At 38.4% G+C, this 27768-nt stretch overlaps 3 protein-coding genes across 3 annotated transcripts in view; all 3 read left to right on the top strand.

The window, feature by feature from the left end:
* The first annotated feature begins 5517 nt into the window (after positions 1-5517).
* On the top strand, positions 5518-6902 carry LOC117599574 (uncharacterized). The gene is made up of 3 exons (XM_034313291.2): positions 5518-5660; positions 5913-6213; positions 6298-6902. Exons 1-3 carry the CDS (start codon positions 5605-5607, stop codon positions 6616-6618), a joined length of 678 nt encoding a protein of 225 aa, XP_034169182.2. The 5' UTR covers positions 5518-5604; the 3' UTR covers positions 6619-6902.
* Positions 6903-13374: 6472 nt separating this feature from the next.
* LOC128321183 (uncharacterized) lies at positions 13375-14756 on the top strand. Its single transcript, XM_053241821.1, has 3 exons — positions 13375-13516; positions 13769-14069; positions 14154-14756. Exons 1-3 carry the CDS (start codon positions 13461-13463, stop codon positions 14472-14474), a joined length of 678 nt encoding a protein of 225 aa, XP_053097796.1. The 5' UTR covers positions 13375-13460; the 3' UTR covers positions 14475-14756.
* Positions 14757-20280: 5524 nt separating this feature from the next.
* Positions 20281-27768, top strand: part of cdk17 (cyclin-dependent kinase 17) — a 56467-nt gene continuing 48979 nt past the window's right edge. The window contains exon 1 of the mRNA XM_026923684.3: positions 20281-20604. The gene's annotated coding sequence lies outside the window, so the exon portion shown is untranslated. The remainder of the gene's footprint in view (positions 20605-27768) is intronic.

The raw sequence follows: 27768 nt of genomic DNA, 5'->3' as shown, positions 1-27768 counted from the left end.
ACATTAGAAACATGCACACAATCATTGTGTAGCAGTGAAGCCTTCATGAATTTTTTTCAAAGGTAAAATTTAAGGGAAAAAACTCAGACTATTCATTTAAAACCAGACAGTTTCATAACTAACCCTGTATATAATCACATAACGATATCAGATCAACGATTAGAATGTTTTACTCCCCTTTGAGTCCCCGAACTAGGTTCATTAATTTCCTAATCAAAATCATCAACTTGTATACTAGATCCCTTACCTATATATTTCTTCAAACAGATAATTCCAGAAGTAATCGAATCTCTTCTAAAAATGATCAATTCTTCCCTTAGCACTGGCTATGTACTTTAATCTTTTAAACTAGCAGTTATCAAACCCCTGATTAAAAAACCTGACCTCAAGCCCTGTCAATTGTCCAACTATGGGCCAATATCAAACCTCCCCTTTATCTCCAAGACCCTAGAAAATGTTGTAGCACAGCAGTTATGCTCACACCTACATAGGAATAACATTCATGAAATGTATCAGTCAGGGTTTAGGCCTCATCGTAGGACAGAGACAGAGCTGGTTAAAGTAGTAAATGACCTACTACTGGCCTCTGATCAGGGTTGTGTCCTTGCTTGTGTTGCTTGACCTTAGTGCAGCTTTTGATACCATTGATCATGCTATTCTCTTTGATAGACTAGAAAATGTTGTAGGCATTAAGGGAACAGCCCTTTCCTGGCTCAGGTCTTATTTCACTGATCGTTATCAGTTTGTAGATGTAAATTGTGTCCTCTCTACACACACTAAGGTAAAGTTTGGTGTTCTGCAAGGTTCTGTTTTAGGCCTACTGCGCTTTTCTTTATATATAGTACCTCTGGGCAAAATTATTCATAAACATGGTATTAGCTTCCACTGTTATGCTGATGACACACAGTTTCAGCAAAGCCAGATGACAGACACCAGATGAATAAAGTTGAGGAATGTGTAAAAGAAATTAGACACTGGATGCTTATTAACTTTCTTTTACTTAATTCTGACAAGAGAGAAGTACTTGTACTAGGACCACGTGCAGCTAGAAGTAAGCTTTCTGATTACATAATAACTCTGGATGGCCTTTCTGTTTCATTATGTGCAGCAGTAAAAGACCTTGGTGTGATTATTGACTCCAGGCTTTCATTTGAAGCTCGTGTAGATAATATTACTAGGATAGCTTTCTTTAATCTTAGAAATGTTGCTAAGATGAGAAATATAATGTCACTAGAGAATGCAGAAAAATTAGTTCATGCTTTTGTTATCTCATTCACACTGCATTGACTCCCAATCAAATTTCGTATTGATTATAAATTACTACTATTGACCTATAAAGCACTGAATGGTCTTGTGTCTTAGTACCTTAGTGAAATTTTGGACTTTTATGATCTGCCAAGCCTACTTCGATCAAATGGTACAGGCTATTTTTTGGTACCTGGAATAGTGAAGGCTGCAGCAGGGGGTAGAGCTTTCTCTTACAAAGCCCCATGGAACAGTTATGGAACAGCTTTCCAATTAGTGTTTGTGGCTAAGACACACTCTCTATGTTTAAGTCTAGGCTGAAAACATATTTGTTTAGTCAAGTCTTTTGTGAATAGTTTTTTTTAGGTAAAGGAACAGTTCTGGAAGGATCACAGGCGTAGAGTGTTGTGGTGAACTGGGATATTTGGATGCTGTCGCCCCCCACACTCTCACACATTCACTCAGGTTTGTCGACAATCGAGTTGCTGGCCACTTTATGTCCCAGGATGCCCTCATGTCTTGCTTACCTTCTGGCTCTCCTTTTTAGTTATGCTGTCACAGCTAGTCTTGCCGGAGTCCCTGTTGTACTCGGCATGCAAAATACCTTGTCGGTTAACCATTAGTGGACAAAAGCTTCCATAACAATCTCTCCCTTTCTCTCCCTTTCTCTCCCTCTCTCTCTGTCAAGCTACAGATGCTACTTTTGCTCTATGGAACTATCTGATCCATCCTGATGCCCTACCTCTGGTTGGAGTTCTCATCGATTGGAGATCGCTTGCTGCTGCTGGGGGTGGCCCCACGTGGATGAAGATCATTGGGATTGCTGGGGATGGTGCCACATGGGGTCCGTGGAGATGGCTTGGAGATCTCATATGGGGAGATGTACTATGATGGCTTGGGACTGAGATTGCTGTGGTGGCTTTGGAGCTGCGGTTGCTGCGAGCAGTTTTACAGTCAGGTCTTCATCAGTTCAAGGATAGGTTCAACAACCCAGACTCCTTGTGAAAACTTTAATGAATTTACTGGTTGCACAATTGCACTATTTGTCCATATAGTACACAGTTATAGAAGGGAATTATTTATAACTGCACTATCCGGTGTCACCCAGATGAGGATCGGTTCCGTTTTGAGTAAGGTTTATTAGTCATATCAGGGAGTTGTTCCTTGCCACCGTCACCTCTGGCTTGCTCATTAGGGATAAATTCACACATTTACAATTTATTTTAATTTCAATTAATTTGAATGTATTTATTTCTGTAAAGCTGCTCTGTGACAATGTCCATTGTTAAAAGCACTATACAAATAAAATTGAATTGAATTGAATTGTAGAACCATGTTCTTTCCAGGCTGATGGCTCAAGAAGGAAAAATGAAAGCTATGCTATCTGGGGAAAAAGACGCCAGAAATGATTCAATAAGTCATGGAATTATTCCCATCATTAATTTAAATATGCATTAATTTAATTGCACCTATATTAAAACAGAAAAAATGCTTACACTAAAAGATAGATAGATAGATAGATAGATAGACTGTGTTTATTAAGTTTGTAAATACACTTAATAAATGGATTTATGCAGTAAAAGGAATTCATAAATTAGAAATTATAAATATTATAAATATAAAATGAAATACATCCTTTGGTTTCTGAAGATTTAGTAGTTATTTCAAAGTCCAAAGTCAGTTCCAGAGGTCATACCATTTGCTACGCCTTCAGACTTCTAGGAAAATAATGAAAGTACATTTGCTGATTTGAATCCTTACATGTATTGAGTCACATTTGGTTGGACAATTCCACAGTTGCTTCACTACTTTCATTTGTCTTCGTTTACTGTAATGACGTGACAAATACTGGAAATGTATACTGGCCAATATATGACATCTGATAAAATGCAATCCAATCATACTTCACTTTTACTGCCAAATCATTAGGCTTTATTAAAGAAAGGGTAAACACGTTAGCCGAAACATAAAAGGATACTACGCTATCACCGGAACAGTCCAGGTGGTTCAGGACAACTTTCAGTCTTTCAATTCTGATGTTAAATATGAACATGGTGCATGTGTTCCTAATAAAGTGGCCAGTGATTATATGTCAGAAACACGTCACACATGAAATATAGGGAATAGAGATGAAAAAAAATACAAATGAATAAATGCAGCAGCATGTAGAACCATGATCTTTCCAGGCTGATGGCTCAAGAAGGAAAAATGAAAGGTATGCTATCTGGGGAAGAAGATGCCAGAAATGATTCGATAAGTCATGGAATTATTCCCATTATTATCTTGACAATTTACATATTAGCTAATTTTGGTTTACCATTCAAGTAAATAGGCACGTAACTAATTTCATAAGTTATAAATAACTGAATAAAGTAAATGTAGATATAAATGTCTTTGTTTGCAATATTGTGGAAATTGATAAGTGAAAAGTTTTTGTCTAAAAATATGTAGGAACTCTGCTAAGGACTTGTAAGTTTATGTGCTTTTAAAATTATAAACAAGATGGGGTTCTAATTAATCTAAAAAAATCAACACCAACTGTAATAATAATAATAATAATAATAATAATAATAATATCCGACTAATGATTATGCTGAACTCTTGTCAAGTCATTAAATGGCATTAAATTGAACCTATAACAAAACAGAAAAAATGATTACACAAAAAAATTGTGGAAACATTTATGAAGATCCCTCCCTCCAAAAGATAGATAGATAGATAGATAGATAGATAGGCACCATGGAGCTCGATTGGCATTTGCCATTGAACACCAGAATTGTTAGGTCCACCACTGGCGCCCTGTGCTTTTCACAGATGAGAGCAGGTTCACCCTGAGCACATGTGACAGACGTGAAAGGGTCTGGAGAAGCCGTGGAGAACGTTATGCTGCCTTTAACATCGTTCAGCATGACCGGTTTGGTGGTGGGTCAGTGATGGTCTGGGGAGGCATATCCATGGAGGGACGCACAGACCTCTACAGGCTAGACAATGGAAGCCTAACTGCCATTAGGTATGGGGATGAAACCCTTGGACCCATTGTCAGACCCTACGCTGATGCAGTGGGTCCTGGGTTCCTCCTGGTGGACGAGAATGCCCGGCCTCATGTGGCGAGAGTATGCAGGCAGTTCCTGGAGGATGAAGGAATTGATACCATTGAACGGCCCACAGGCTCGCCTGAACTAAATCCAATAGAACACCTCGGGGACATTATGTTTCGGTCCATCCGACGCCGCCAGGTTGCACCTCAGACTGTCCAGGAGCTCAGTGATGCACTGGTCCAGATCTGGGAGGAAATATCCCAGGACACCATCCGTCGTCTGATTAGGAGCATGCCCCAACGTTGTCAGGCATGCGTACCAGCACGTGGGGGCCATACAAACTACTGAGCACCATTTTGAGTTGCTGCAATGAAATTTCAGCAAAATGGACTAGCCTGGTGCATGATTTTTCACTTTGATTTTCGGGGAGTCTTTGAATTCAGCCCTCTGGAGGTTGATAATTTTAATTTCCATCAAACGATGTGGCATCCATTCATTCCTAACACATTACCCAGTCCATATCAGTATAGATATCCAGCATGATATTTTTCCCATTGAGATCTGATGTGTTTTCAAAGTGTTCCTTTAATTTATTGAGAAGTGTACATACATATATATATATATATATATATATATATATATATATATATATATATATGTATAATTATATAATTATATAATTATTATAAATATAAAATGAAATAAATCCTTAATCCTAGTAATAATAATAATAATGCTGAACTCTTGTCAAGTCATTAAATTGCATTAAATTGCACCTATATCAAAACAGAAAAAATGCTTACACTAAAAGATAGATAGATAGATATATACATAGATAGATAGATAGATAGATTGTGTTTATTAAGTTTGTAAATACACTTAATAAATAGATTTTTGCAGTAAAAGGAATTCATAAATTAGAAATGATAAATATTATAAATATAAAATGAAATACATCCTTTGGTTTCAGAAGATTTAGTAGCCCTTTCAACGTCAGTGCAAGAGGTCATACCATTTGCTACGCCTTCAGACTTCTAGGAAATTAATGAAACTACATTTGCTGATTTGAATCCTTACATGTATTGAGTCACATTTGGTTGGACAATTCCACAATTGCTTCACTACTTTCATTTGTCTTCATTTACTGTAATGATGTGACAAATACTGGAAATGTATACTGGCCAATATATGACATCTGATAAAATGCAGACCAATCAAACGTCACTTATATTGCCAAATCATTAGGCTTTATTAAAGAAAGGGTTGCTGCTGAAAGTGGACCACTTCTGTTACAGTGTTGCATTATAGAAAACTCTGTGCAATGAAAACAATGACATCTGCTGCACTTTCATTCATACTTTTTCTCTGCTCTTTGAGGTAAGAACTGATTTTAAATATTTGATAAAATCTTTGCAAATGCTTAGGTAATCATAAATTTGAAGTGGTATAACTAACCCCTTAGAATTGCAACTTGATTTATTTACTTTGAATTATTCAGCAACTGTGGGAGGTTTGTATTTTATTTGGGAGCAAGGAGTCCGAAGTTAATTATAATAAAAAAAATATGTAAAATCTAATAGAATGCATATCACTAGGATATATTGAGATGAGTTAACTGTGCTGTTGTAGCTACAGTTTGGCATCCAAGCAGCAGGATGTCTACGAGGATCTCTGGAATTGGAACGTGGACGTCGCAAACAAGACTCTCCATGTCGACTTCCTGCAGCAAATGCAAACCAACAGCCTGCAAGCTGAGCGCTACATCAACTTCACCTTGCAGGACATCAACTATGTGCTAGAGGTTACCAATATGCTGAAGATGATGAGCAAGAAGGTCAGAAAACCGGAAGACATCAGAGACTTCATAACAGGAAGATACACAAGTTACAAGTCATTCTTGGACGTGTTACTTCAGCAATATTTCTTTAAGGTAAGAGCTGAAATGTTGCAACATTTACATTGGATACATGATATCTCCATTTTAAAAAAATTCACACCATGTCCCTGACTACAGGATACCCCTCCTATCAAACCAACTCCAGCCATGAAGAAATATCTGGAAACTTACAGTGCGGTGATGAAGAAAGATCCTATCTACTTTGCTGTGGCTCTCCTGCCCTGCTCCAGGCTCTGGGTGTGGCTGGCTAACAATCTGAACATACCTGAAACCAATGCCTATTACACATGGAAAGTAGACAATATGGGTGGCCACCCTGAAAAGCATTACAAAGCTTTACTGAACAAATATCTAGACACAAATGAAAAAATAAATACTGCCAATGCGCTGTTCCGCAAGCAAATGCAGAATGAACATGACTTCTTTGCCACTTCTTGAGTTGATCATATTGTAAATTTGGCAGGCTTATCCTTTTTTCTACTCAACAGGTTTGTCCTTTACTTGAATTATATAAATATGTTTAATTAACAAACAGTTCAACTCTCACAAAATTAGCTGCCACTTTTTTTATTGCCTTTGTCATTAATGTTAATGATTTAAGTGAGCAAAGTTCTTGTTTTAAGGCTTAAGACATGTTTTCATTTTAAAATGTAACATTTGTGTAATTAAAAAAGTATATATTAAAATACTTCATAGTATGCCTTACTATGGACTAAATCATGTGGAGTTGTGTGGAGTTTCTGTGCTTGGGCCTGCAGCGTCCGCATGGGTTTCCTCGGGGTTGTCTGGATTCAAGGGTTCTGGTACACTGTAAGACATTTCAAGTGGGTTAAATTTAGAAACGAAAGTTCACCTTCTGCCTTAAAAACCAGGGGGAAACTCAACTTGAAGATAACCTTTGTTTCAACTCAAAGTCAAGACAATGGATCACTTTAAGTTTAATTTTTGAAAACGTATAAACTCGAGTTTATATGAGAATAAAAAAAGTACAAAACTTGACAATTCATGACAATTGGAGTTAAAGAGAAGAAATAAGTTCACATAACTTAATGGGGCTATGGACAATGGAACACTTTAATTTTTGAAAATTTGAGTTCAATATCCAAAACTTGTGATGGCAATTGGCATTAAAGTGAAGAAAAGAGTGGATTTCTGCAGTTGTAGCCCATCTACCTCAATGTTTGATGTGTTCTATGAGATGCTTTTCTGCTCCTTACTGTTCTAAAGAGTGGTTATTTGAGTTATCATAGCCTTCCTGTCACATGAACTAGTCTGACCTCTCTGATAAACAAGGTGTGAAAATCCCAGGAGATCAGCAGTTTCTGAAATACTCAAACCAGCCCATCTCGTACCGACAACCATGCAAAAGTCAAAGCCAATGACATTACATTTAACTTACACAACACCCCCCCCCAATACCCCCCCCCCCCCCCCCCCTGCACCTGTGCCAATACTTATCTTTAATGTGAACATTCTGCAGGTGTTCCTAATAAAGTGGCCAATGATTATTTGTCAAAAAGATGTCGAGCACATGGAATGGAGGGAATAGAGATTAAAAAAAATATTAAAAAAAAATACAACAAAAATGCAGCAGCATGTAGCTAATGTATTTGAAGATAACAAGAATAATCCTGTAGCAAAATTAACTAGGAATAAGACCACATTAGAAACATGCACACAATCATTGTGTAGCAGTGAAGCCTTCATGAATTTTTTTCAAAGGTAAAATTTAAGGGAAAAAACTCAGACTATTCATTTAAAACCAGACAGTTTCATAACTAACCCTGTATATAATAACATAACGATATCAGATCAATGATTAGAATGTTTTACTCCCCTTTCAGTCCCCGAACTAGGTTCATTCATTTCCTCATCAAAATCATCAACTTGTACACTAGATCCCTTACCTACATATTTCTTCAAACAGATAATTCCAGAAGCAATCGAATCTCTTCTAAAAATGATCAATTCTTCCCTTAGCACTTGCTATGTACTTTAATCTTTTAAACTAGCAGTTAGCAAACCCCTGATTAAAAAACCTGACCTCAAGCCCTGTCAATTGTCCAACTATGGGCCAATATCAAACCTCCTCTTTATCTCCAAGACCCTAGAAAATGTTGTAGCACAGCAGTTATGCTCACACCTACATAGGAATAACATTCATGAAATGTATCAGTCAGGGTTTAGGCCTCATCGTAGGACAGAGACAGAGCTGGTTAAAGTAGTAAATGACCTACTACTGGCCTCTGATCAGGGTTGTGTCCTTGCTTGTGTTGCTTGACCTTAGTGCAGCTTTTGATACCATTGATCATGCTATTCTCGTTGATAGACTAGAAAATGTTGTAGGCATTAAGGGAACAGCCCTTTCCTGGCTCAGGTCTTATTTCACTGATCGTTATCAGTTTGTAGATGTAAATCTTGTCCTCTCTACACACACTAAGGTAAAGTTTGGTGTTCTGCAAGGTTCTGTTTTAGGCCTACTGCGCTTTTCTTTATATATAGTACCTCTGGGCAAAATTATTCATAAACATGGTATTAGCTTCCACTGTTATGCTGATGACACACAGTTGTATGTTTCAGCAAAGCCAGATGACAGACACCAGATGAATAAAGTTGAGGAATGTGTAAAAGGAATTAGACACTGGATGCTTACTAACTTTCTTTTACTTAATTCTGACAAGAGAGAAGTACTTGTACTAGGACCACATGCAGCTAGAAGTAAGCTTTCTGATTACATAATAACTCTGGATGGCCTTTCTGTTTCATTATGTGCAGCAGTAAAAGACCTTGGTGTGATTATTGACTCCAGGCTTTCATTTGAAGCTCGTGTAGATAATATTACTAGGATAGCTTTCTTTAATCTTAGAAATGTTGCTAAGATGAGAAATATAATGTCACTAGAGAATGCAGAAAAATTAGTTCATGCTTTTGTTATCTCATTCACACTGCATTGACTCCCAATCAAATTTCATATTGATTATAAATTACTACTATTGACCTATAAAGCACTGAATGGTCTTGTGTCTTAGTACCTTAGTGAAATTTTGGACTTTTATGATCTGCCAAGCCTACTTCGATCAAATGGTACAGGCTATTTTTTGGTACCTGGAATAGTGAAGGCTGCAGCAGGGGGTAGAGCTTTCTCTTACAAAGCCCCATGGAACAGTTATGGAACAGCTTTCCAATTAGTGTTTGTGGCTAAGACACACTCTCTATGTTTAAGTCTAGGCTGAAAACATATTTGTTTAGTCAAGTCTTTTGTGAATAGTTTTTTTTAGGTAAAGGAACAGTTCTGGAAGGATCACAGGCGTAGAGTGTTGTGGTGAACTGGGATATTTGGATGCTGTCGCCCCCCACACTCTCACACATTCACTCAGGTTTGTCGACAATCGAGTTGCTGGCCACTTTATGTCCCAGGATGCCCTCATGTCTTGCTTACCTTCTGGCTCTCCTTTTTAGTTATGCTGTCACAGCTAGTCTTGCCGGAGTCCCTGTTGTACTCGGCATGCAAAATACCTTGTCGGTTAACCATTAGTGGACAAAAGCTTCCATAACAATCTCTCCCTTTCTCTCCCTTTCTCTCCCTCTCTCTCTGTCAAGCTACAGATGCTACTTTTGCTCTATGGAACTATCTGATCCATCCTGATGCCCTACCTCTGGTTGGAGTTCTCATCGATTGGAGATCGCTTGCTGCTGCTGGGGGTGGCCCCACGTGGATGAAGATCATTGGGATTGCTGGGGATGGTGCCACATGGGGTCCGTGGAGATGGCTTGGAGATCTCATATGGGGAGATGTACTATGATGGCTTGGGACTGAGATTGCTGTGGTGGCTTTGGAGCTGCGGTTGCTGCGAGCAGTTTTACAGTCAGGTCTTCATCAGTTCAAGGATAGGTTCAACAACCCAGACTCCTTGTGAAAACTTTAATGAATTTACTGGTTGCACAACTGCACTATTTGTCCATATAGTACACAGTTATAGAAGGGAATTATTTATAACTGCACTATCCGGTGTCACCCAGATGAGGATCGGTTCCGTTTTGAGTAAGGTTTATTAGTCATATCAGGGAGTTGTTCCTTGCCACCGTCACCTCTGGCTTGCTCATTAGGGATAAATTCACACATTTACAATTTATTTTAATTTCAATTAATTTAAATGTATTTATTTCTGTAAAGCTGCTCTGTGACAATGTCCATTGTTAAAAGCACTATACAAATAAAATTGAATTGAATTGAATTGTAGAACCATGTTCTTTCCAGGCTGATGGCTCAAGAAGGAAAAATGAAAGCTATGCTATCTGGGGAAAAAGACGCCAGAAATGATTCAATAAGTCATGGAATTATTCCCATCATTAATTTAAATATGCATTAATTTAATTGCACCTATATTAAAACAGAAAAAATGCTTACACTAAAAGATAGATAGATAGATAGATAGATAGATAGACTGTGTTTATTAAGTTTGTAAATACACTTAATAAATGGATTTATGCAGTAAAAGGAATTCATAAATTAGAAATGATAAATATTATAAATATAAAATGAAATACATCCTTTGGTTTCTGAAGATTTAGTAGTTATTTCAAAGTCCAAAGTCAGTTCCAGAGGTCATACCATTTGCTACGCCTTCAGACTTCTAGGAAAATAATGAAAGTACATTTGCTGATTTGAATCCTTACATGTATTGAGTCACATTTGGTTGGACAATTCCACAGTTGCTTCACTACTTTCATTTGTCTTCGTTTACTGTAATGACGTGACAAATACTGGAAATGTATACTGGCCAATATATGACATCTGATAAAATGCAATCCAATCATACTTCACTTTTACTGCCAAATCATTAGGCTTTATTAAAGAAAGGGTAAACACGTTAGCCGAAACATAAAAGGATACTACGCTATCACCGGAACAGTCCAGGTGGTTCAGGACAACTTTCAGTCTTTCAATTCTGATGTTAAATATGAACATGGTGCATGTGTTCCTAATAAAGTGGCCAGTGATTATATGTCAGAAACACGTCACACATGAAATATAGGGAATAGAGATGAAAAAAAATACAAATGAATAAATGCAGCAGCATGTAGAACCATGATCTTTCCAGGCTGATGGCTCAAGAAGGAAAAATGAAAGGTATGCTATCTGGGGAAGAAGATGCCAGAAATGATTCGATAAGTCATGGAATTATTCCCATTATTATCTTGACAATTTACATATTAGCTAATTTTGGTTTACCATTCAAGTAAATAGGCACGTAACTAATTTCATAAGTTATAAATAACTGAATAAAGTAAATGTAGATATAAATGTCTTTGTTTGCAATATTGTGGAAATTGATAAGTGAAAAGTTTTTGTCTAAAAATATGTAGGAACTCTGCTAAGGACTTGTAAGTTTATGTGCTTTTAAAATTATAAACAAGATGGGGTTCTAATTAATCTAAAAAAATCAACACCAACTGTAATAATAATAATAATAATAATAATAATAATATCCGACTAATGATTATGCTGAACTCTTGTCAAGTCATTAAATGGCATTAAATTGAACCTATAACAAAACAGAAAAAATGATTACACAAAAAAATTGTGGAAACATTTATGAAGATCCCTCCCTCCAAAAGATAGATAGATAGATAGATAGATAGATAGATAGATAGGCACCATGGAGCTCGATTGGCATTTGCCATTGAACACCAGAATTGTTAGGTCCACCACTGGCGCCCTGTGCTTTTCACAGATGAGAGCAGGTTCACCCTGAGCACATGTGACAGACGTGAAAGGGTCTGGAGAAGCCGTGGAGAACGTTATGCTGCCTTTAACATCGTTCAGCATGACCGGTTTGGTGGTGGGTCAGTGATGGTCTGGGGAGGCATATCCATGGAGGGACGCACAGACCTCTACAGGCTAGACAATGGAAGCCTAACTGCCATTAGGTATGGGGATGAAACCCTTGGACCCATTGTCAGACCCTACGCTGATGCAGTGGGTCCTGGGTTCCTCCTGGTGGACGAGAATGCCCGGCCTCATGTGGCGAGAGTATGCAGGCAGTTCCTGGAGGATGAAGGAATTGATACCATTGAACGGCCCACAGGCTCGCCTGAACTAAATCCAATAGAACACCTCGGGGACATTATGTTTCGGTCCATCCGACGCCGCCAGGTTGCACCTCAGACTGTCCAGGAGCTCAGTGATGCACTGGTCCAGATCTGGGAGGAAATATCCCAGGACACCATCCGTCGTCTGATTAGGAGCATGCCCCAACGTTGTCAGGCATGCGTACCAGCACGTGGGGGCCATACAAACTACTGAGTACCATTTTGAGTTGCTGCAATGAAATTTCAGCAAAATGGACTAGCCTGGTGCATGATTTTTCACTTTGATTTTCGGGGAGTCTTTGAATTCAGCCCTCTGGAGGTTGATAATTTTAATTTCCATCAAACGATGTGGCATCCATTCATTCCTAACACATTACCCAGTCCATATCAGTATAGATATCCAGCATGATATTTTTCCCATTGAGATCTGATGTGTTTTCAAAGTGTTCCTTTAATTTATTGAGAAGTGTACATACATATATATATATATATATATATATATATATATATATATATATATATATGTATAATTATATAATTATATAATTATTATAAATATAAAATGAAATAAATCCTTAATCCTAGTAATAATAATAATAATGCTGAACTCTTGTCAAGTCATTAAATTGCATTAAATTGCACCTATATCAAAACAGAAAAAATGCTTACACTAAAAGATAGATAGATGGATATATACATAGATAGATAGATAGATAGATTGTGTTTATTAAGTTTGTAAATACACTTAATAAATAGATTTTTGCAGTAAAAGGAATTCATAAATTAGAAATGATAAATATTATAAATATAAAATGAAATACATCCTTTGGTTTCAGAAGATTTAGTAGCCCTTTCAACGTCAGTGCAAGAGGTCATACCATTTGCTACGCCTTCAGACTTCTAGGAAATTAATGAAACTACATTTGCTGATTTGAATCCTTACATGTATTGAGTCACATTTGGTTGGACAATTCCACAATTGCTTCACTACTTTCATTTGTCTTCATTTACTGTAATGATGTGACAAATACTGGAAATGTATACTGGCCAATATATGACATCTGATAAAATGCAGACCAATCAAACGTCACTTATATTGCCAAATCATTAGGCTTTATTAAAGAAAGGGTTGCTGCTGAAAGTGGACCACTTCTGTTACAGTGTTGCATTATAGAAAACTCTGTGCAATGAAAACAATGACATCTGCTGCACTTTCATTCATACTTTTTCTCTGCTCTTTGAGGTAAGAACTGATTTTAAATATTTGATAAAATCTTTGCAAATGCTTAGGTAATCATAAATTTGAAGTGGTATAACTAACCCCTTAGAATTGCAACTTGATTTATTTACTTTGAATTATTCAGCAACTGTGGGAGGTTTGTATTTTATTTGGGAGCAAGGAGTCTGAAGTTAATTATAATAAAAAAAATATGTAAAATCTAATAGAATGCATATCACTAGGATATATTGAGATGAGTTAACTGTGCTGTTGTAGCTACAGTTTGGCATCCAAGCAGCAGGATGTCTACGAGGATCTCTGGAATTGGAACGTGGACATCGCAAACAAGACTCTCCATGTCGACTTCCTGCAGCAAATGCAAACCAACAGCCTGCAAGCTGAGCGCTACATCAACTTCACCTTGCAGGACATCAACTATGTGCTAGAGGTTACGAATATGCTGAAGATGATGAGCAAGAAGGTCAGAAAACCGGAAGACATCAGAGACTTCATAACAGGAAGATACACAAGTTACAAGTCATTCTTGGACGTGTTACTTCAGCAATATTTCTTTAAGGTAAGAGCTGAAATGTTGCAACATTTACATTGGATACATGATATCTCCATTTTAAAAAAATTCACACCATGTCCCTGACTACAGGATACCCCTCCTATCAAACCAACTCCAGCCATGAAGAAATATCTGGAAACTTACAGTGCGGTGATGAAGAAAGATCCTATCTACTTTGCTGTGGCTCTCCTGCCCTGCTCCAGGCTCTGGGTGTGGCTGGCTAACAATCTGAACATACCTGAAACCAATGCCTACTACACATGGAAAGTAGACAATATGGGTGGCCACCCTGAAAAGCATTACAAAGCTTTACTGAACAAATATCTAGACACAAATGAAAAGATAAATACTGCCAATGCGCTGTTCCGCAAGCAAATGCAGAATGAACATGACTTCTTTGCCACTTCTTGAGTTGATCATATTGTAAATTTGGCAGGCTTATCCTTTTTTCTACTCAACAGGTTTGTCCTTTACTTGAATTATATAAATATGTTTAATTAACAAACAGTTCAACTCTCACAAAATTAGCTGCCACTTTTTTTATTGCCTTTGTCATTAATGTTAATGATTTAAGTGAGCAAAGTTCTTGTTTTAAGGCTTAAGACATGTTTTCATTTTAAAATGTAACATTTGTGTAATTAAAAAAATCTATATTAAAATACTTCATAGTATGCCTTACTATGGACTAAATCATGTGGAGTTGTGTGGAGTTTCTGTGCTTGGGCCTGCAGCGTCCGCATGGGTTTCCTCGGGGTTGTCTGGTTTCAAGGGTTCTGGTACACTGTAAGACATTTCAAGTGGGTTAAATTTAGAAACGAAAGTTCACCTTCTGCCTTAATTTTCGAAAATTTGAGTTCAATATCCAAAACTTGTGATGGCAGTTGGCGTTAAAGTGAAGAAAAGAGTGGATTTCTGCAGTCGTAGCCCATCCACCTCAATGTTTGAAGTGTTCTGTGAGATGCTTTTCTGCTCCTTACTGTTCTAAAGAGTGGTTATTTGAGTTATCATAGCCTTCCTGTCACTTAAACCAGTCTGACCTCTCTGATAAACAAGGCATTTCTGCCTGCAGAACTGCTGCTTACTGGATGTTTCTGTTTTTCACACCATTCTGTGTAAATTCTAGAGACTGTTGTGTGTGAAAATCCCAGGGGATCAGCAGTTTCTGAAATACTCAGATCAGCCCATCTCGTACCGACAACCATGCAAAAGTCAAAGCTTAAATTACACCAACCCTGTGCCAATACTTATGTTTAATGTGAACATTCTGCAGGTGTTCCTAGTAAAGTAGCCAATGATTATTTGTCAAAAAGATGTCGAGCACATGGAATGGAGGGAATAGAGATTAAAAAAAAATATTCAAAAAAAATACAACAAAAATGCAGCAGCATGTAGCTAATGTATTTGAAGATAACAAGAATAATCCTGTAGCAAAATTAACTAGGAATAAGACCACATTAGAAACATGCACACAATCATTGTGTAGCAGTGAAGCCTTCATGAATTTTTTTCAAAGGTAAAATTTAAGGGAAAAAACTCAGACTATTCATTTAAAACCAGACAGTTTCATAACTAACCCTGTATATAATAACATAACGATATCAGATCAATGATTAGAATGTTTTACTCCCCTTTCAGTCCCCGAACTAGGTTCATTCATTTCCTCATCAAAATCATCAACTTGTACACTAGATCCCTTACCTACATATTTCTTCAAACAGATAATTCCAGAAGCAATCGAATCTCTTCTAAAAATGATCAATTCTTCCCTTAGCACTTGCTATGTACTTTAATCTTTTAAACTAGCAGTTAGCAAACCCCTGATTAAAAAACCTGACCTCAAGCCCTGTCAATTGTCCAACTATGGGCCAATATCAAACCTCCTCTTTATCTCCAAGACCCTAGAAAATGTTGTAGCACAGCAGTTATGCTCACACCTACATAGGAATAACATTCATGAAATGTATCAGTCAGGGTTTAGGCCTCATCGTAGGACAGAGACAGAGCTGGTTAAAGTAGTAAATGACCTACTACTGGCCTCTGATCAGGGTTGTGTCCTTGCTTGTGTTGCTTGACCTTAGTGCAGCTTTTGATACCATTGATCATGCTATTCTCGTTGATAGACTAGAAAATGTTGTAGGCATTAAGGGAACAGCCCTTTCCTGGCTCAGGTCTTATTTCACTGATCGTTATCAGTTTGTAGATGTAAATCTTGTCCTCTCTACGCACACTAAGGTAAAGTTTGGTGTTCTGCAAGGTTCTGTTTTAGGCCTACTGCGCTTTTCTTTATATATAGTACCTCTGGGCAAAATTATTCATAAACATGGTATTAGCTTCCACTGTTATGCTGATGACACACAGTTGTATGTTTCAGCAAAGCCAGATGACAGACACCAGATGAATAAAGTTGAGGAATGTGTAAAAGGAATTAGACACTGGATGCTTACTAACTTTCTTTTACTTAATTCTGACAAGAGAGAAGTACTTGTACTAGGACCACATGCAACTAGAAGTAAGCTTTCTGATTACATAATAACTCTGGATGGCCTTTCTGTTTCATTATGTGCAGCAGTAAAAGACCTTGGTGTGATTATTGACTCCAGGCTTTCATTTGAAGCTCGTGTAGATAATATTACTAGGATAGCTTTCTTTAATCTTAGAAATGTTGCTAAGATGAGAAATATAATGTCACTAGAGAATGCAGAAAAATTAGTTCATGCTTTTGTTATCTCATTCACACTGCATTGACTCCCAATCAAATTTCATATTGATTATAAATTACTACTATTGACCTATAAAGCACTGAATGGTCTTGTGTCTTAGTACCTTAGTGAAATTTTGGACTTTTATGATCTGCCAAGCCTACTTCGATCAAATGGTACAGGCTATTTTTTGGTACCTGGAATAGTGAAGGCTGCAGCAGGGGGTAGAGCTTTCTCTTACAAAGCCCCATGGAACAGTTATGGAACAGCTTTCCAATTAGTGTTTGTGGCTAAGACACACTCTCTATGTTTAAGTCTAGGCTGAAAACATATTTGTTTAGTCAAGTCTTTTGTGAATAGTTTTTTTTAGGTAAAGGAACAGTTCTGGAAGGATCACAGGCGTAGAGTGTTGTGGTGAACTGGGATATTTGGATGCTGTCGCCCCCCACACTCTCACACATTCACTCAGGTTTGTCGACAATCGAGTTGCTGGCCACTTTATGTCCCAGGATGCCCTCATGTCTTGCTTACCTTCTGGCTCTCCTTTTTAGTTATGCTGTCACAGCTAGTCTTGCCGGAGTCCCTGTTGTACTCGGCATGCAAAATACCTTGTCGGTTAACCATTAGTGGACAAAAGCTTCCATAACAATCTCTCCCTTTCTCTCCCTTTCTCTCCCTCTCTCTCTGTCAAGCTACAGATGCTACTTTTGCTCTATGGAACTATCTGATCCATCCTGATGCCCTACCTCTGGTTGGAGTTCTGATCGATTGGAGATCGCTTGCTGCTGCTGGGGGTGGCCCCACGTGGATGAAGATTATTGGGATTGCTGGGGATGGTGCCACATGGGTTCCGTGGAGATGGCTTGGAGATCTCATATGGGGAGATGTACTATGATGGCTTGGGACTGAGATTGCTGTGGTGGCTTTGGGGCTGCGGTTGCTGCGAGCAGTTTTACAGTCAGGTCTTCATCAGTGGACAGAGGATAGGTTCAACAAGCCAGACTCCTTGTGAAAACGTTAATCAATTTACTGGTTGCACAACTGCACTATTTGTCCATATAGTACACAGTTATAGAAGGGAATTATTTATAACTGCACTATCTGGTGTCACCCAGATGAGGATTGTTTCCGTTTTGAGTAAGGTTTATTAGTCATATCAGGGAGTTGTTCCTTGTCACCGTCACCTCTGGCTTGCTCATTAGAGATAAATTCACACATTTACAATTTATTTAATTTAAATTAATTTGAATGTATTTATTTCTGTAAAGCTGCTCTGTGACAATGTCCATTGTTAAAAGCACTATACAAATAAAATTGAATTGAATTGTAGAACCATGTTCTTTCCAGGCTGATGGCTCAAGAAGGAAAAATTAAAGCTATGCTATCTCAGGAAAAAGATGCCAGAAATGATTCAATAAGTCATGGAATTATTCCCATCATTAATTTAAATATTAAGTTTATGTGCTTTCAAACTTATAAGCAAGATGGGGTTCTAATTAATCTGACAAATCAGCACCAATTATAATAATAATAATAATAATAATAATAATAACAATAATAATCATAATAATAATAATAATAATGCTGAACTCTTGTCGAGTCATTAAATGGCAAAACAGAAAAAATGCTTACACTAAAAGATAGATAGATAGATTGTGTTTATTAAGTTTGTAAATACACTTGATAAATAGATTTTTGCAGTAAAAGGAATTCATAAATTAGAAATTATAAATATTATAAATATAAAATGAAATACATCCTTTGGTTTCTGAAGATTTAGTAGTTATTTCAAAGTCCATAGTCAGTGCAAGAGGTCCTACCATTTGCTACGCCTTCAGACTTCTAGGAAAATAATGAAAGTACATTTGCTGATTTGAATCCTTACATGTATTGAGTCACATTTGGTTGGACAATTCCACAATTGCTTCACTACTTTCATTTGTCTTCGTTTACTGTAATGACGTGACAAATACTGGAAATGTATACTGGGCAATATATGACACCTGATAAAATGCAATCCAATCATACTTCACTTTTACTGCCAAATCATTAGGCTTTATTAAAGAAAGGGTAAACACGTTAGCCGAAACATAAAAGGATACTACGCTATCACCGGAACAGTCCAGGTGGTTCAGGACAACTTTCAGTCTTTCAATTCTGATGTTAAATATGAACATGGTGCATGTGTTCCTAATAAAGTGGCCAGTGATTATATGTCAGAAACACGTGACACATGAAATATAGGGAATAGAGATGAAGAAAAATACAAATGAATAAATGCAGCAGCATGTAGAACCATGATCTTTCCAGGCTGATGGCTCAAGAAGGAAAAATGAAAGGTATGCTATCTGGGGAAGAAGATGCCAGAAATGATTCGATAAGTCATGGAATTATTCCCATTATTATCTTGACAATTTACATATTAGCTAATTTTGGTTTACCATTGAAGGAAATAGGCACGTAACTAATTTCATAAGTTATAAATAAAGTAAATATATGTATTTATAAATGTAGATATAAATGACTTTGTTTGCAATATTGTAGAAATTGAAAAGTGAAAAGTTTTTGTCTAAAAATATGTAGGAACTCTGCTAAGGACCTGTAAGTTTATGTGCTTTTAAAATTATAAACAAGATGGGGTTCTAATTAATCTAAAAAAATCAACACCAACTGTAATAATAATAATAATAATAATAATAATAATAATAATAATAATAATAATAATAATAATAATATCTGACTAAATATTTATGCTGAACTCTTGTCAAGTCGTTAAATGGCATTAAACTGAACCTATAACAAAACAGAAAAAAATGATTACACTAAAAAATTGTGAAAACATTTATGAAGATCCCTCCCTCCAAAAGAAAGATAGATAGATAGATAGATAGATAGATAGATAGATAGATAGATAGATAGATAGATAGATAGGCACCATGGAGCTCGATTGGCATTTGCCATTGAACACCAGAATTGTTAGGTCCACCACTGGCGCCCTGTACTTTTCACAGATGAGAGCAGGTTCATCCTGAGCACATGTGACAGACGTGAAAGGGTCTGGAGAAGCCGTGGAGAACGTTATGCTGCCTTTAACATCGTTCAGCATGACCGGTTTGGTGGTGGGTCAGTGATGGTCTGGGGAGGCATATCCATGGAGGGACGCACAGACCTCTACAGGCTAGACAATGGAACCCTAACTGCCATTAGGTATCCCATTATTTATCCCTTTATTTTGCCAAGGGCCCCCTAAAAATGCAAATTATATAGGCTATAGTTTAAATTATTAATGCTAAATAACGCGTGCAGAAAATTTCAGTGTTAACTCTGAACAGGGCCCCATTCCTTTATTTTGCTAGGGCCCCCAGATCACTCAATCCGTCTCTGAGTCACTCAATTGTCCAGCAGAGGTCGCACTTTAGCCGGAAATATTTCCAATAGTGAATTAACGCCGCTCTTCCAGCAGGTGGCGCTGTTTATCAGCGTCACTGGCGTTAATAATAATAAAGCTAGGCTTTTCCTCTTCCTCCCGTGTCGCTTCACTAGGCGGAGGCGTCAGTAGAGACGGGGAGCAACCCGAGCTGTGTCAGTATCCGCCGGAGTTCAAGCGAAAACCCTTTAAAAACACACACTCGGTCGGAGAGCTGTATCATAAACGGAGTCGTTTGGGTTTTGAGTTTATACCTCGAGTGCAGTTTTAAGCGCTGAGGCAGTAAAAGTCCCTAAAAACCGCGATAATCAACAATACCCGAGGAGCAGTGTGGAGAGAAAAGACGGCATCCGGCCTGCGAGAAAGAAGTAGCCGAGGGCTGGTCCTCTGGTCTAAGCGGCTCTTTTAGTTTCTGGTAAGTGTGTTTTATAGCATTTTTAGCTTCCTGGGGTTTTTGTTTTTGTTTTTTTCTTTGCTAAGCCGACAGCGTCGCCTGGATACAGTGTAACGTTACACTGACTTACACTGTAGCATAGCTGCAGCTTTCACCCTGTTAGCTTCTTCTCGTCCATTTAAACACCGTTTTTACTTGAAAACACTACTTACTTTTTCTCTGTTTACCACAACAAACACATTTGTCACGTTCCTGTCGGGTATTTTGTCGTCTGGTGGATTAATAAACAGCAGTATGGAAGCTGTTGTGGTTATTAGCTGTTTATTCGGCTACAGAGACATGTGATGGGATGGACCAGTGAATTTGTGGCACTTTTGGACTTAATGTAACTTGTCAAAGCATTAAGTAAGGTGAGATGCGGTTTATAGTTTTGGACAGAAAGGAAGAATCTATCCATCCATCCATCCATCCATTTTCTGTACTGCTCATCCTACACAGGGTCATGGGGAGCCTGGAGCCTTTTCCAGGGGACTCTGGGTACAAGGCAGGGGACACCCTGGACCCCCTCTCTCTCTCTCTCTCTCTCTCTCTCTCACACACTCACACACACACACACACACACACACTACGGACAATTTGGAAATGGCAGTCTACATGCCTATGATGCATGTTTTTGGACTGGAGGAGGAAACCAGTGTACCTGGAGGAAACCCCAGAAGCACAGGGAGATCGTGTAAACTCTGTGCACACAGGGCAGGAATCAAACCCCCAGCCCTGGAGGTGCGAGGCAAACTTGCTAAGCACTAAGCCACCATGTTCCCCCGAAGAGGAAGAATCCCCCTGTAGCTATAAGTGTTGCATCACGAGGTGGAAATGGTATATTCCATAACAGGAATTTTAATTCTCAGGGATAGTCCCATAATAATAACTCTCAGGCTTACTTTATGACTACAGCCAGATGCACTACTAGAGAGCAGTTAAGAGAAGAGTAAATGTCACTTTGCAGTGAAGTGCCTTTGCATGCTGAGCTGTGTTTATGCAGCCTGTGCCGCTCATTTTGCTGACTGACAGGTGGTGTGCACTGCCAGTGCTGCATGGGCAAACAGCGATGCACAACGCTATGGAGGTTTGGGTTCAGGACATGTTGTGCATTTAACTGTGTAAATTGAAATATTGGATATGGATGAACATGTTCAGCAATGTTTTGTGTGTGTGTGTCAGAGGGAGAGAGAGAGAGAGAGAGAGAGAGAGAGAGAATTACGTACTGCTTGCTGTTGTCAGAATGGGCTGGTGGCCAGGGTTTTTTTTTTTTTTTTTGAGCTCATCTCTTTCTCTGGAGCCCTTCAGATGGAAATGAGGATGCCTTCAACAGCCTGGCATGCATGATTTGACCCAAATCAAGAGGTGTGTAGTGTTACTGTGTGGATGTGTGGATGTGTTGTGTGTGTGTGTGTGTGTGTGTGTGTGTGTGTGTGTGTGTGTGTATACATACATGCCTCAGAGTCCTCCAGTATTCTGTAACGTGACCCACATGGTGAAGGGACTATAGTTATAGTGTCAATTTGGAGAGGGAGAAATGAGTAGGGAAAGTGAGTCGCATGTGTACATGAGCTCCAGTTATGGGCAGCTGGGGATGAGGATGAGTGATAAGTGGTTGATAGACTTGTTGCAGAAAAGCAGAAGACATTTTCAGCATCTTTTGTTGCTTCAAAGTCTTTTGTATGCTGTTTATTGTATTTGATTATATATACTGTCTGTTACACAAAAATTATTTTGCCACTTACTCATTTAAATACATATTCTTATTTGGTTTCTTAATGCAGTCACTTTTACTGTTTTAAGAAACCAAATAAGAATATGTGTTTGAATGAGTAAGTGGCAAAATGATTTTTGTGTTACAGACAGTATATATAATGGTAAAAGTAAACAGTCCTGCTTGGTCTCTTCTCTTCAGCGCAGTCTGAACCACAAATCAAGTCGCAGGTATGTTCTTTTGTTACAATATAACATGTACAATAAAACGTGTGACTTAATTTGCAGTTCAGACTGCACTGAAGAGAGGCAGAGTCCAATTAGGACTGTTTACTTTTACCATTCCGTTTTAGATGGTATTTTGACAAAAAATTACTAAACACCACTGATTTTAAAATGTGGCTGTATTTTACCATTTTTAGCAAAATTATATACTGTGATGCATTTTGCTTGTTATAAAAATTCATTTTCCTTCTGATTTTCCTGGTGGGAGTCACAGTGGAAGCAGCCTGAGAAGGGCAGCCTAGACTTCTCTAATGCTGGGAATCCCCAGGAGTTCCCAAGCCAACTCTGAGATATAATCTTTCAAGCAGGACCTGGGTCTGCCCCAGGGTCTCCGTCCAGTGAGACATGCCTGATGTTGCTTTAGTGGAAGTCGGTCGGTGGGCATCCTCGTAAGGTAGCTCAACTGGCTCCTCTTGATTCAGAGTAGCAGTGGCTCTACTCGGAGGCTATCTTGGATTGCATTTCAGCCTATAGAGCGTAAGCCTGTCAACCCTGTGGAGGAACCTTATTTCTACTGACGGTAGTCGCAACCTAATTACTTAATCCATTTGTTGGCTTTGCACTGTCTTTTTCCATCACTCATGAATAAGATCCCAAAGTCTTAGACTCCTCCACCAAGAGTGGTGGAGTTTTTCCAGCAGAGAACCATGGCCTCAGATGTCAGAGATACACTGTAATAGGCCTGTATGTGTCTAGATTGGATTGGCATATTCTCAAAGACCCCTCACAAAACTGTGCAAGAGTAAAGAGCTGATCTACTGTTCCATAGCTTGGTCAGAACCTGTATTGTTTCCTTTCCAGTCTTTTTTCCAGACCCCTGGCACATTTTCCCTTATAATTGAAACACACTCTCTGGTCCACCTTTTGTTAGGGACCGCCATCTCAGTGTGCTAGCTCAAAGACACTTCCACAGAACTCCATGCAACCTTACTATACAACCCCAACCATGTCCAATTCCTTGATGAGATTCTACATCTAAGGTCGAATCTCATCAAACCTTCATAGTAACCTCAGCCACCAGTGATGGTCTCCAAAACATTGGAGATTTCTGCCACTGCCTCCTGGAGAGAGGGTGGGATGAAGGGTTCCTCACAGTGCTCCTTTCATCGTTCAACAATATCCCCAGTAGAGGTAAACAAACCCACGCACTTGCTCAACAGAGGCTGTGCATGCTGTTCTCTCCATGTGATGCTACAATCACAAAATCTGTCATTGGCCTTTGGCCTAAGGTGCTCTGAAACTATGTATATGTATGAGCATCCTCGTAAACAAAGTGTGGCTTGGACAGAAGTCTAATGCTCTCTTCTCAGAAAAATGCTCTGACAGCAGAGCAAAGAAAAGAAAGTGGGGTCAGAAGTTCTTGGTTATCAGTCACACATTGATTAGCACTGTTTTCTTTTAGCCATGAGTGCGAGTGAGGAAGAGACAAGCAGACACTGGGTAACCTGAGCTTCTCTAGGCAGAGCAGCTAACAGAAGGTCATAAGGTGCTAGGTACTGATACTCAAGCTATCTCTCTCTCTCTCTTTCTCGCATGCTTTCTTTAAAGGAGCTGACAGTATGGACCATTAGCTTGTCACATATGTTGGAAAGCAGGTACATATATGCTCCGTTGCTCCATTTTTTTATAGCCTGTTACCTTCCTACGTAATGGAATCCAATCAAAAATGATCTTGACGTGAGATCACATCACATGTATTCTTTATTACCCCAAACCATTTCATTAATTCTGAGCAACTGCCCCGAACATAATCTGTAAGTTTGGAATGTTTTAGAAATAACCTTATGAATGACTTATGCATTTCCACCTTGTTATAATAATAAAATTAGAGTTTTTCTCCCCTCTCCACGTAACACATCCTTGTGCTGATACAGTTGTACATTTTGATCACACATGAGTTTTTGATGGAATACGGCACAATTTTTCAACCTCAGTCTCTATCCACTGCATCTGTGGCAGATGATTGATTACCACAAACTAGAAGGTCCCTGTAATAAGAAGAGAACAGAAAACTTTTTTTACTCACTTTAATGGATGTTGTTGAATTCTACAGTTAACTTGAAATATGTAGTTGTATAACTTGAATTCAAATCTACAAGTGTTACACTAATAATAAAGGTCTGAGGATGAGACAGACAGAAAGAGAACATCTTATCAAAGCTGGTTTTTAAGGAGTTATAACTAATTTTGCAACACTGGAGCATTACATTAGAGTCTACAGTAGAGTTTTTGTAGCATCCCTGTACATTCAGGCTAAAACCCGGGCTTTCTGTGTTTATTTTGAGCTATGTTAACTGTATTGGGAACACATAACCACTACTTCTTCGCTTTGAAAAAGTAGTAGTGTACTTTTGAATTGTACAGATTTACAGCTTAATTTACAGACACCTTTGATCTTTTAATCGCTGTCTGTGGTAATTGTATTCATGCATATGCCCTAGAAATTAGGTTGAAAAAAAAAAAATCTCTGCTTATTGATCTTTTTGAATTGTAAAATGCATCGAGGTGAGATCGTTTGACAAAGATTACTTTTGTTTGATAAAGAACTGTTTGTGTAACACTTTGCACGAATTTTATTAGTTCATATTGCTAAAAGGGATTGCTTTTTATTTATTTATTTATTTATTCATTCATTCATTCATTCATTTATTCACTTATTTATTTTTTTGTGCACCAGAGCCCCTTTCCTTTCAGTAGCCTACCATGGTAGGAAGCTCCAGTTGCCAATGACAACGTTTCCTCTTTCTTACACTCAGACACCTACACATGCATGTCCACATACACACTCATACTCATATGAGTATCATACTGTGCTGTGCAGAATGTTTTGTAGTATTACACTGAATTAGTTGAGCTTGTATTACTAGCTGTGGCACATAAATAGTATACCCTTGAAGTGCTGTTGTTATCCAAGGAACTTAATCATTTTTCATGTCCTTGCAAGCCCTAGTTGTGGGCAGCCAACCAAAAAGTAACTGGTCGTTTCAGTTTAACTGTTGAAGGCAGGTGGTGCTTGTTGCTCTGGTGTCTTACGATATCATTTATGAGCAGTATATACGCACCATAAATTTCACTGTAACCATTACTGACTGAGTGACTCAGCCATCTTGACCTGCCTGTGCGTTAAGTAGATTTTTCTTGTGTCTCAGTAAGTAGAAATGCACTCACCCCACAGGAAGTCAGCTCTTGACTTTTTGAATGACTTGAGAAGCCGCTGTTTTCTCACTGATTCAGTGAGATAACATCATATAACTGTGTGACTTGGTACTTGATACACCTGATTAGCCTGAAGTCTGTGTGTTTGTTTTGAGTCATTTTACATTAACCAGTTCAGCAAAGTGTCTCGTTTAACCATACGGGTTGATTTGCAGACGTGTGAACTTTTGGCAGCTGCTGGGCATTTGGCTTCCGAATCTACGCCTGTAACTCCACATCATGTTCAAAGCAATTTCAACCATGTAGGGAATGCGTGAGTGTGTACTAGTGAGTTCTTCTCATAATATTAGTAAAGCATGTCTTTCTTTTTTCAGAGTTTATTAGTATCAAAGTGATTCTCATTTTAAAGCCCCAAGGAACTTAAATCTGTGATTGCTTTCTTTGGCCTTGTGCGTACTTAGCATAATGTACAGATCGTGATTAAATGGGGACTTTGTAATGTCTGCATGTATTTGGTAGAACCCTTCTGATGTAAATTGTGCCATCCTAATCCTGTGTATTGCATTTGTAAGCTTTACCATCAGTCATGTCCTGTTCAGATAGCTTTCATTAAAACTGTGCTTGTGCTTAAATGTTCTCCTAGAATGAAAAGCCTAGCAAGAGACAGGAAATTAGCGAGTAAAGGATAACAGGGTGCAGCGTACTATAATAACTCTGTGTAAATAATTTTGTGTGTTTGTACAAATGTGTCTACATTTTGAGCAGTACTTTTATATATTTCTATCTGATTTTTATTCAAACTTAGCTGAATGTCTAGTATAACACTCATGGTTGGCACCATACAGTATTTTTTTTCTTACAAATTTCTGTTATATTTTCTGGGACTATAAACTTGAACATTAGCCCCACTCATACTGAACTGTAATGTTTGTGTGTGTGTGTGTGTGTGTGTGTGTGTGTGTGTGTGTGTGTGTGAGTGTGTGTTGGTTAACCCATCCTTGGTCCAACCCCCCTACTCACCCCTGTAGGTTGTGAATTATTCCTTTGTATACTGCTGCTCAGAGTCGGCCTACGTCCACATTTTGCACACACACACACACACACACACACACACACACACACACACACACAGTCGCCACAGTGCCATCCAGTGCCTATTCCTTGGTCGCACACGTCCTCTCTGTCCCCCTTTTCCTGCTGTATGCAGCTCTCAAGCTCTACGCCCCCATATCTGACACTGCCAGATCCACCTCTTTTCTATGCCGTCTCTTCATTTTCATGTGTATTCATGTCTCTGTGGATGCCACTGAAAGTGTAGACAAAACTATGGCCTGGATTTTGTTTGCACACACTTGAATGTGGCCACGAAGATACATTACACTGTGTGTTTTCTTTATTTCCTTCATTGACTCAGAAATATTTAGGCACAGACACACACGCACACACTGATGGTGAACTGACTGGTGTGTGTGTGTGTGTGTGTGTGTATATATGTGTATCGGGGTGGGGGTGGGGGGGGGGGGGGTAGTTTACACAGTGGAATGAGCTCATTGCCACTCCATGCACATTGTTTACATTCTTTCTGTCTGTGCTAAGCAACAGGAGCATCACAGATCTGTTTCCTTTGCTGAAATGGACTGCATGTGTATGTCTTCATAAACAACCATCTGTCTCCCAAACAGTTTTCCAAAGTAACAATCTCTATAACTAAATAATAATCATGACAAGCTTTATTTACTCTATAGCCATAGTTCTCCAAATGGGGTCCAGGTACCCCCAGCATTTTCAGGGGGTCTCTGATTATATTGCTTTTTTAAAATCACCTTGTGGTGGTGGAGATTGGTATTGACTAATATCAGTGTTGTTATGGGTATTATTTATTTTATTATTTATCATAGTTGTAAGCTTAATTGAGTGGTTGTTTGAAAGGAAAGAGGTTCATCTAAAGCTTGATAACTAAAAACCCACTTGCCTTAACTTCAGTGTAACTGA

This window comes from Pangasianodon hypophthalmus, chromosome 18 (genome assembly GCF_027358585.1).
Source record: "Pangasianodon hypophthalmus isolate fPanHyp1 chromosome 18, fPanHyp1.pri, whole genome shotgun sequence".
Classification (NCBI taxonomy): domain Eukaryota; kingdom Metazoa; phylum Chordata; class Actinopteri; order Siluriformes; family Pangasiidae; genus Pangasianodon; species Pangasianodon hypophthalmus.
The sequence above is the reverse complement of the archived record's forward strand: the minus strand, read 5'-3'. Positions and strand labels throughout refer to the sequence as shown.